General features: G+C 36.3%; 1 protein-coding gene across 1 annotated transcript in view; it reads left to right on the top strand.

Moving 5' to 3' along the window:
* The first annotated feature begins 330 nt into the window (after positions 1 to 330).
* CCDC66 (coiled-coil domain containing 66) overlaps positions 331 to 11,733 on the top strand; it is a 177,662-nt gene continuing 166,259 nt past the window's right edge. Inside the window, exons 1-4 of the mRNA XM_053720735.1 lie at positions 331 to 488; positions 10,170 to 10,234; positions 10,372 to 10,397; positions 10,508 to 10,943. Of these exons, the coding sequence (XP_053576710.1) occupies positions 451 to 488; positions 10,170 to 10,234; positions 10,372 to 10,397; positions 10,508 to 10,943 (565 nt within the window). The 5' untranslated portion in view covers positions 331 to 450. The remainder of the gene's footprint in view (positions 489 to 10,169; positions 10,235 to 10,371; positions 10,398 to 10,507; positions 10,944 to 11,733) is intronic.

The raw sequence follows: 11,733 nt of genomic DNA, 5'->3' as shown, positions 1-11,733 counted from the left end.
CTATCAATATCTATCATCTATCTATCATCTATCTATCTATCTATCTATCTATCTATCTATCTATCTATCTATCTATCTATCAATCTATCTATCTATCTATCTATCTATCTATCTATCATCTATCTATCCTAATCTAAATCTATCTAGATTCTAGGATCATCTTTTTGCAATAAGGTAAGGAAGTGATTTCCCCCCCTGCCCATAGAAAATATGGCCGCTAAAACATCACCACAGGCGATCCTCCAACTGTAATTCTTACACTCAAGTATAACGCGCCCTGATTGGTTACTGTTTTGAACACTATTGTCCTATGATCTTGCGGGTGTTTGAGCTGTGGCAGCAACCACTGTACACAGTGGGAGTCCGGGAAGCAGGATGCCTGTGGGTGACAGACGGTATATGGCACGGATAGCTTTATCCCCTCTGGTTAACAGTTCGTCTCGGTACTAAATGTCAGCGACCCTCGCAGTAGGTGCCATGAACCTGGGGTGAGTGCACGTCTCTCAGACTGCTATTTAAGTACACCCCTCTGATACTATACCAGAAATAAACATTGTATCATAGTGCGTGTTATGGTGGAACCTTGTAGCATCCCAAGGCATTAACCCATTCATACATTATTTTACTATAGAACTGGTCAGTGGCTAAATATACTCATTCCACAGTATTTTATCAGTAGGGTGGCATTGTTATGGCTTTTGTTACTGTCTCCTGTGTAATTTTACCCACGCATGAATGGTTAGAATGGATAACAGTGTTGCTAAAACAACTAATGTTTAATCATTGTTAAGATTTATATTTAGATATCTGTGTAGCAAGGTTATTATGATCTAAAGTGTATGTGATGAAGTATTTCTCAGCTCTGACCCTGAAATACCCCTAACAGGTGTTACCTGACAAGTGGGTCAGTCACAAGAACAGCCTACACAAGCATTAGTTATAGGTGGTTTCAGGGAACAGTTACACCTGGGAGTACAAGGGGCATTAAAATCTTGCCTATTACAGGTATTTTGAGGACTAGAGTTAAAGGGACACTGAACCCACATTTTTTCTTTCGTGATTCACATAGAGCATGCAACTTTCTAATTTACTCCTTTTATCATTTTTACTTAGTTCTCTTGCTATCTTTATTTGAAAAAGAAAGCATATAAGCTCTGTTTTGGTTCAGGACCCTGGACAGCCCTTGTTTATTGGTGGGTGAATTTATCCACCAATCAACAAGAACGACCCAGGTTGTTCACCAAAAATGGGCCGGCATCTAAACTTACATTCTTGCTTTTCAAATAAAGATACCAAGAGAATGAAGAAAATTTGATAATAGGCGTAAATTAGAAAGTTGCTTAAAATTGCACGCTCTATCTGAACCAGGAAAGAAAAAAAATTGGGTTCAGTGTCCCTTTTAAAGGGATATAGTTATGCAATAATATGTTTTCATTTAGTGGAGCATTTTATTATTGCACTAATGTCCCTTGATAAGTATGTTTGTTTAACCCCTGCAGAGGACTTCTGCTGTCATAACTGTGCTGGGCTTTAGCGCCGTTAGGGCGACATAGAACATCCTAGGCTTTTGGCTGTACTGAAGACGAGAATGCACATGAAAGGTAGTAAAGCAATGTGACCTTTTTCTTGCAGAGTATTTTAACCTGTTTCAATAGTGCTCCTATGCATAATATACATTGTTAAAGTTTCCTGTCCATTTAAATATTTATTCTTTAAATAGTCAAATGTTTGTAAAGGAACCTAAATATTAATATGAAATTAATTGTAGTTAATTTAATTTCAGATGTCATATGTAACATAAATGCCCTATTTGTTTTTGGAAGTATTTTAATCTGGAGCCAGCTTTTTTGAAATATTTTTATATATAAAAAACAGGGCATGGCAATGTTTTTTCAATCGTTGGAGCCGTTAAGAACTTGCTTAGGAGCCAGTAAATTGTTAATAGGAATGTTAGTAGAATTTAGGAAGTGCTGGATCAGTCTTAAAATTACAGGAACCAGGGAGCTCTTGTTACTGAGATTTGTTAAACTTTGCTGTAAACACATATAAGGAAAACTTTATAGTGCAGTATCCATCCATGGTACCTTTAAAGAGACAGTCTCCTCCAGAATTGTTATTGTTTAAAAAGATAGATAATCCCTTTTATTACCCATTCCCCAGTTTTGCACAGCCAACATTATTATATTAATACACTTTTACCTCCTGTAATTACTTTGTATCTAATCCTCTGCAGACAGCCCCCTTATTTAATTTTATTTTGACAGAGTTGCATTTAAGCCAATCGGTGCTGACTCCTAGGTAACTCCACGTGTGTAAGCACAATGTTATCTATATGACACACATGAACTAATGCCCTCTAGCTGTGAAAACTGTCAAAATGCCCTGAGATAAGAGGTGGCCTTCAAGGGCTTAGAAATTAGCATATGAGCCTAACTAGGTTTAGCTTTCAACAAAGAATACCAAGAGAACCAAGAAAATTTCATGATAAAAGTAAATTGGAAAGTTGCTTAAAATTGCATGCTTGAAAGTTTCATTTTTACTAGACTGTCCCTTTAATATTTCAGACATAGGTCTGGACATCTTTGGGATGATCATTAATAAAAACAAATTAAGGGAAAAGCGTTGTCAAAATTAATAAGCACACAAGTAAACTTCCATTTTAAATGGAAATGTTTTTACCATACCTTTTGTATTAGCAAAAACACTTATAGTAAAAGTTATCACGGCTTCTGTATCTTTTACTCTGCACAATCTACTCCACTGCCAGATCTCTAACCAGATGCTGCATTTTGTGTGGGGCATTTAGCTTCTGTAGCCATGTGCCATGGGCATCCGTGTGGCATATAAGCTAACACAGCAACAGTTACAGCTTTTACAAGAAGCAAGTTTGTTAATGCAAGTATATTGCAAAAATACTAATGTTCAAAATGTCAGATTTGACGTCCATGCCCCTTTTTTAACCTGGCCCTTCTAGTGTAGATGGATGTGGGGCTGCTCACTAGAAAGATGATAAACTGGTACTCTCTCTCCTACACCTATAATCCTATAACTGTCAGGTGATTACCAAGGACTCAATAGAAAGATGATAAACTGGTACTCTCTCTCCTACACCTATAATCCTATAACTGTCAGGTGATTACCAAGGACTCAATAGAAAGATGATAAACTGGTACTCGCTCTCCTACACCTATAATCCTATAACTGTCAGATGATTACCAATGACTCAATAGAAAGATGATAAACTGGTACTCTCTCTCCTACACCTATAATCCTATAACTGTCAGGTGATTACCAAGGACTCAATAGAAAGATGATAAACTGGTACTCTCTCTCCTACACCTATAATCCTATAACTGTCAGGTGATTACCAAGGACTCAATAGAAAGATGATAAACTGGTACTCTCTCTCCTACACCTATAATCCTATAACTGTCAGGTGATTACCAAGGACTCAATAGAAAGATGATAAACTGGTACTCTCTCTCCTACACCTATAATCCTATAACTGTCAGATGATTACCAAGGACTCAATAGAAAGATGATAAACTGGTACTCTCTCTCCTACACCTATAATCCTATAACTGTCAGGTGATTACCAAGGACTCAATAGAAAGATGATAAACTGGTACTCTCTCTCCTCACCTATAATCCTATAACTGTCAGGTGATTACCAATGACTCAATAGAAAGATGATAAACTGGTACTCTCTCTCCTACACCTATAATCCTATAACTGTCAGGTGATTACCAAGGACTCAATAGAAAGATGATAAACTGGTACTCTCTCTCCTACACCTATAATCCTATAACTGTCAGATGATTACCAAGGACTCAATAGAAAGATGATAAACTGGTACTCTCTCTCCTACACCTATAATCCTATAACTGTAAGATGATTACCAATGACTCAATAGAAAGATGATAAACTGGTACTCTCTCTCCTACACCTATAATCCTATAACTGTCAGATGATTACCAATGACTCAATAGAAAGATGATAAACTGGTACTCTCTCTCCTACACCTATAATCCTATAACTGTCAGATGATTACCAAGGACTCAATAGAAAGATGATAAACTGGTACTCTCTCTCCTACACCTATAATCCTTTAACAGGGCATATGAATAGACCGGTCCGGTCGCCAATGGCGACCTAAATTTCTTGCGGGCAAGTAAAATTTTGAAGTTACCAGCCCGAGCGGCAACCTGACATTTTAAGTGGGATATAAGAAGCAATAATAAAAAATCTCAAATTGCCTTTCAAATATGCGCATACACGGGAAAGGAGGGTAGAAAGGGGAGGTTCTTTCTGTTAAATGCATTCAAAGACCTCCCCTTATCTTCATGGCTCTTGGTCTCTTCCTTGTCAGTTGCTACTTCCCACCCCTAAGGTTGTCTGCGCGGGAAGACATCCTGCTAGAGCGGTGAGTGTTTCTTCTCTGTGTGTGTATTAATGAAGTATGGGTTAAAGTGACTATATAGTTATAGTAGGCAGCTTGCTCACGTACATTATGCCGACGTACTCCAGGGTCCTCTGCAGAACTTCAGCACAATGTACACGAGCAAGCTGCCTACTATAACAATATAGAGCACTGCACAATTTTTCTGGACGCTACTGATGCTTCAAAAACTGACTTTAGCAATTTGTAGAGAATATACCATCTCTATGCACCCAGTCAAATCTGCTAGTGCGGCACTGAGTCGTGCTAGTAGTTGAAAGGCAGTCGGGCAGAAAGGGGGGAAAAAAGTGTTTTTAACATGCTCGTTATGTCAAAGCGCTATAGGTTGAAGGGTGACAGCATTAAATATACTTAGTCAATCGTGACCCCACATATGCTGAAGTAAAAAAAAAACAGCTCAATTATCTCTTTTTTTTTACCCTTAGTAGAAAATAAGTCATGACGGTACATACAGTATTACAAAGATAGTATCCCTGTTTTTTTTGTAGCTGGTGATAGAAAAATATTTTCTAAAGTTAAAGCCTTTTTATTAATACTCAAATCCAAAGTAGTAAGCAGCTTGCAAAACATTCAAATTGGAACCTCTGTCTGCAATGCTTTGTGAGATTACAATAACACTATTTATATTGCCTTTTTAAATAATACTGTATATATACACACACTACATGCAGATACGACGCACGGGCGACTAAAGTTTCTTGCGGGCTGGTAAATTTTGTGATTTACTCGCCCGGTGGGCGAGGGAAGTTTTTGGGTATTCATAGGCCCTGCTTTAACTGTCAGATGATTACCAAGGACTCACTAGAAAGATGATAAACTGGTACTCTCTCTCCTACACCTATAATCCTATAACTGTCAGGTGATTACCAAGGACTCACTAGAAAGATGATAAACTGGTACTCTCTCTCCTACACCTATAATCCTATAACTGTCAGATGATTACCAAGGACTCACTAGAAAGATGATAAACTGGTACTCTCTCTCCTACACCTATAATCCTATAACTGTCAGGTGATTACCAAGGACTCACTAGAAAGATGATAAACTGGTACTCTCTCTCCTACACCTATAATCCTATAACTGTCAGATGATTACCAAGGACTCACTAGAAAGATGATAAACTGGTACTCTCTCTCCTACACCTATAATCCTATAACTGTAAGATGATTACCAAGGACTCAATAGAAAGATGATAAACTGGTACTCTCTCTCCTACACCTATAATCCTATAACTGTCAGATGATTACCAAGGACTCACTAGAAAGATGATAAACTGGTACTCTCTCTCCTACACCTATAATCCTATAACTGTAAAATGATTACCAAGGACTCAATAGAAAGATGATAAACTGGTACTCTCTCTCCTACACCTATAATCCTATAACTGTAAGATGATTACCAAGGACTCAATAGAAAGATGATAAACTGATACTCTCTCTCCTACACCTATAATCCTATAACTGTAAAATGATTACCAAGGACTCAATAGAAAGATGATAAACTGGTACTCTCTCTCCTACACCTATAATCCTTTAACTGTCAGGTGATTACCAAGGACTCAATAGAAAGATGATAAACTGGTACTCTCTCTCCTACACCTATAATCCTATAACTGTCAGATGATTACCAATGACTCAATAGAAAGATGATAAACTGGTACTCTCTCTCCTACACCTATAATCCTATAACTGTAAGATGATTACCAAGGACTCAATAGAAAGATGATAAACTGGTACTCTCTCTCCTACACCTATAATCCTATAACTGTCAGATGATTACCAAGGACTCAATAGAAAGATGATAAACTGGTACTCTCTCTCCTACACCTACAATCCTATAACTGTCAGATGATTACCAAGGACTCAATAGAAAGATGATAAACTGGTACTCTCTCTCCTACACCTATAATCCTATAACTGTCAGATGATTACCAAGGACTCAATAGAAAGATGATAAACTGGTACTCTCTCTCCTACACCTATAATCCTTTAACTGTCAGGTGATTACCAAGGACTCAATAGAAAGATGATAAACTGGTACTCTCTCTCCTACACCTACAATCCTATAACTGTCAGATGATTACCAAGGACTCAATAGAAAGATGATAAACTGGTACTCTCTCTCCTACACCTATAATCCTGTAACTGTAAGATGATTACCAAGGACTCAATAGAAAGATGATAAACTGGTACTCTCTCTCCTACACCTATAATCCTGTAACTGTAAGATGATTACCAAGGACTCAATAGAAAGATGATAAACTGGTACTCTCTCTCCTACACCTATAATCCTGTAACTGTAAGATGATTACCAAGGACTCAATAGAAAGATGATAAACTGGTACTCTCTCTCCTACACCTATAATCCTATAACTGTAAGATGATTACCAAGGACTCAATAGAAAGATGATAAACCGATACTCTCTCTCCTACACCTATAATCATATAACTGTCAGATGATTACCAAGGACTCAATTATCACAGGCACCTGAGTGCCCATGGCGCCCTTGACAACTACCATAATGCACTGCTCAATTTGTTGCAAAGCAACAAGCGGTTTTTAATCTCAATTTAACTCTAAATACTTAAAGGGATGGGAAACCCAAAATGTTTCTTTTATGATTCGGATAGAGCATACATTTGTAAACAAATTTCCAATTTACTTGTTAGCTGAACACATCAGTAAGCGAATGACAAGAGGCATATATGTGCAGCCACCAATCAGCAGCTAGCTCTCAGCTCATGAGCCTACCTAGGTATGCTTTTCAACAGCAAGATAACAAGACAAATTAGATCAAATCAGTAAATTGGAAAGTTGTTATTTAAAATTGTGTGCTCTATCTGAATCATGAAAGAAAACATTCACGTTACATGTCCCTTTAAGTAATCCCCATTAAAGTTTTATCTATTGGCAAATACTGGTCATAAGCATCATTCTATAATATACAGACTAATCAAAATGCACGCTTCACTTAGAGTTCATGTTTTTTTTATAGAAACCTACAACCATAGTTGTTAGATATGGTAGATAATTAAAGGGATATGAAATCCATTTTTTTTCTTTCATGATTTAGATAGAGCATGCAGTTTTAAGCAACTTTCTAATTTACTCCTATTATCAATTTTCTTTGTATCTTTATTTGAAAAGCAGGAATGAAAATTTAAGACAGACCATTTTTGGTTCAGAACCTGAGTAGTGCTTGCTGATTGCTAGCTAAATATAGCCACAAATCAGCAAGCGCTACCCAGGTGCTGAACCAAAAATGGGCCGGCTCCTAAGCTTAAATGTTTGCTTTGTCAAATAAAGATAGCAAGAGAATGAAGAAAAATTGATAATTGGAGTAAATTAAACAGCTGCTTTGTTTGTTTTTGTTTTTTTCTCTTCCAAAATGGAATGGCTTATAGTTGACCCTTTTGTGCCGGGGTTAACGTGTCTACATCGGAACAACTGTAACGATGGTAAACAAATTGAAATCTCGATATTGTGCACGTGATCACGAGATTTCAATGATGGGATCGCGTCGGGGGTGTCCTTATGATGCTAGGCACGCCCCCCAAACCGTGATACCATCAGGGAAGTGCCAGTGGCTTCAGGAAAGCCAAGCAGTTAGGACATTGTATTCTGTCCTTCGCCGCTAAAGCCCAGCAAAATTTGGATGGAATACAACACCCTAACGGCGTTAAAAGGTTAAAGTGGGAAATAAATCACAATGTAGCACATAGCCTGACATAGCACATTGTGTGGTGAATGCTTTATGCAACTGAATATGAACCAAACACTGACAAATCTTTGGCACAGAGTATGAATGATTCAGTGCTGAACGTTTTGTTTGCTCTCTTTTGTCATCTATGTGAAATGGCATTAATGGCAGTTAACGTTTCTCATTGTTTAGCAAGTAAATGAGGAAGAGTTCAGATGATGAATTGGTGACTGTGTTTATGATTCTTTTATACATCCCCATTTACAAATGCACTTAAAGGGATTGTACACCCCCAAAAAATGATTCAGATAGAACATACAATTTTAAACAACTTTCCAATTTAATTCTATTATCACATTTTCTTCATTCTCTTGTTATCCATTGCTGAAGGGACAACATTGCACTACTGACAGGAAGCTGACAATATCTATTTAGCCAATCACAAGAGACAAATGTGTGCAGGCACCAATTAGCAGCAGCTCCCACTGGTTGAACAAGGGATACTAAGAGAATGAAGCACATTTGAAAATAGAAGTGAATTTAAAAGTGTTTTAAAATTACATGCTCTATCTGAATCATGCAAGTTTAATTTTGACTTTCCTATCCCTTTAAAGGGATATGAAACTCAAAAATGTTCTTTTGTGATTCGTACAGAGCAAACAATTTTTTAAAAAGATTCCAATGTACTTCTATTATCAAATTTTGTTTGTTCTCTTGCTATTCTTTGTTGAAGAGATACCTATGTCCATATCTGGAGCACTACATGACAGGAAATAGTGCTGCTATATAGTGCTCTAGAGCTTACATGCCTTCCTTTCAACAAAAGATACCAAGAGAACGAATACATTTGACAATAGAAATCTATTAAAAAGTTGTTTAAAATAGCATGCTCCCTCTGAATCATTAAGAAAATTCTTATACTGTATAATATAGTATTACAATTATTCATTGCCTTACAAACATTCTGCATAAAACAAAAAATTTGTATTAACATATAAACATACATTTTCATTTGTTTCCCCCAAAATTTTAGATATTAAAGTCCAGGGTAGTTCTGGGACACAATTGGATAAGTTGTGTGTATATTCACCGGTTTTGCTTTTTTTGTGGTCTATCAGAGGGCAGATGTAAATGACCTACTGCAGTGATCTAGCCAATCACGTTGTAGCATGTAACTGAGTCAAACTGCAGCATACCTATGTATGCAGTATGCTCTAAATCTGGAAGGTACAATTGTTGGTAAATTGGTATGAATATTAGTGTGGTTCACTAACCCATGGTGTGCATGAGAAACTTTAAATGTTTATTATATGTCTATGTGATGTTATGTCTCATGGTGGGTGTTTGTCATAATGCTGGGGAAATGGCAAACTTGGTCTCGAAAAAGGGAAATTTTACACATGAGAATGCAGTAGAATTATGAACTTATTGCAGTGACATAAATCAGTAATCGGCTTATAAAGCAAGACAGTGATTAAATTATAAACTCATTACTTTCTTTGGGTTTAGAATAAAGCATTAATATCAACGACAAGAGTACAGGCAGTTACAGGCAGTTTCATCATTCAGTAGGACACACGCAGCAGATTTCACAGGTGCTAATGTCTGAGAATTCTCTCTAAGATGTCACCCCCCAGCAATTCTAATAATTAAAGTACAGTTTAGCAGGCTTGTCTAAATTTTTGCCAATCATAATATTTTGTAACAAACGTGTTTGTAAAAAAAGAGTTTCTCATAACAAGAAAGATTCTCACACTAGTGCCCTTCATTGGAATGCAACACCCTCCCTCTTTCTAGATAAGAACACTACCTGAGAACATAACAGCAGAGTGAAATACCAGTGTAACATTTCTTAAAGGCATATATGTATTTTTATATATGTATACATACTGTATATATGTTGTCTAAAAACAAAGTTGTATTATAAACTGCTAATACATTGCATGGAATCATGAAAAGTTTCCAATCCCTTACAGTGGGTATATACAAATATCTGCATTTATTTTTCAGAGATGGCTTAAAGCTTGAAACTCAGATTTTGGATGGAAAAACCAAACTAATTTTGGCTCCCTATGGTACGTTGTGATTATAACATGATTTTAACTTTTGTTCTTTTTTTTTTTCTTATATTTTTCAGTTGCCAATATAATTAAAGAAAACATTTTAGTTTAAGTGAATTTACATTTTTTTTTTTTTGTGTGTGCTCATACAGGAGCTCAAGCAAAAGGCATCAGACAGGTGAGCTCTTTTAATATACCTTAATTTCCTAGAAAAAGATTATTTCATTATAATCTCTCCTTATGTTATTTTTCTTTGTTTTATTTGTAATTGCATTTTTTTTTAAACAGGTTGGTAACAAAGTAAGACCCCAAAATGTTGGTTTGAAAATAAAGCAGTCAGGTCAGATTCTTCGACCAGTAGAAAGCAATACTACAAAATCCGAACAGCCAACAGCAAAACCGAGGTCTGCGAAAGAACTTGGAAATGTGCCATCTGAGAAACCAACGTCAAACGTACTTAAAGAGTTAGAAAACAAACATCATGCGCCAGTTAGCCAACAAAAAGTTCAGCCCGCAAAGCAAGATTCTGGAAAGGCCAAACCTCTTGCCAAAAAGACAACAGTGTCTTATGTTGTAAAGCAGAAGCCTACGCGGAAACATAACCTCTCTGCTGAAGAACTTCGAGAAAGCTTGGTTTGTCTGACACAAGAGCAGTTCCAGCAAATTTTGATGACCATCAACCAGGGAAACAAGCATAGCTTACAAGATCAGAAAGGTGAAAAAGGTATGAAACATTACTTGTTATTTCTTATGATGCAAATGATGTGTATATTTTTGGGATAAAAAAAAAATTCAAACATCTTGGAAGAGGAGTTATCCTTGAAACGCGTAGTTGTGTTGTGAGGAGTTGCTGTCCAATAATCCTTTCTGTGGTTTGCAGTTTGAGTCTTCACACTTCCAACTGCTGCCAAGCTGAACCTCGCCATTATACACAGTGCAAGTATTTTTTTTAATGTGTATTTCATTTGTATGTGGTTCCACGTTGGTGAAGTTTACTATTATACCAAATTAACATTGTTATTATTTTAATAAAAATTGATAGATATTTGTTTATCTGTTGTAGCGTGAAAGTTGTTGTTTTTTTTTGTTTTGTTTTTTTTAGTGCTGTTCCATCTTTCGTTGTTTTTTTTTAAAATAATTTGTCTATAGGTGTGTGTTTGTGTGTGTGTGTATATGTGTGTATATGTGTATATATATATATATATATATATATATATATATATATATATATATATATATAGTATCTTCCATAGTCCTGTTGATTGGAGTAGCCGTGTTAGTCCAGAGATTTAGATATCAAAATAACAAGAGTATTGCATTGAGCAATGATACTTTTTTTTATTGGACTAACTATACATTTATAAGTTGACAAGCTTTCGGAAGAGTTCCTTCCTTTATCAAGTCTAAGTATTGCTTTAGACTTGATAAAGGAAGGAACTCTTCCGAAAGCTTGTCAACTTATAAATGTATAGTTAGTCCAATAAAAAAAAGTATCATTGCTCAATGCAATACTC

This window comes from Bombina bombina, chromosome 7 (genome assembly GCF_027579735.1).
Source record: "Bombina bombina isolate aBomBom1 chromosome 7, aBomBom1.pri, whole genome shotgun sequence".
NCBI lineage: Eukaryota > Metazoa > Chordata > Amphibia > Anura > Bombinatoridae > Bombina > Bombina bombina.
This window is presented reverse-complemented; position numbering and strand designations above follow the sequence as displayed.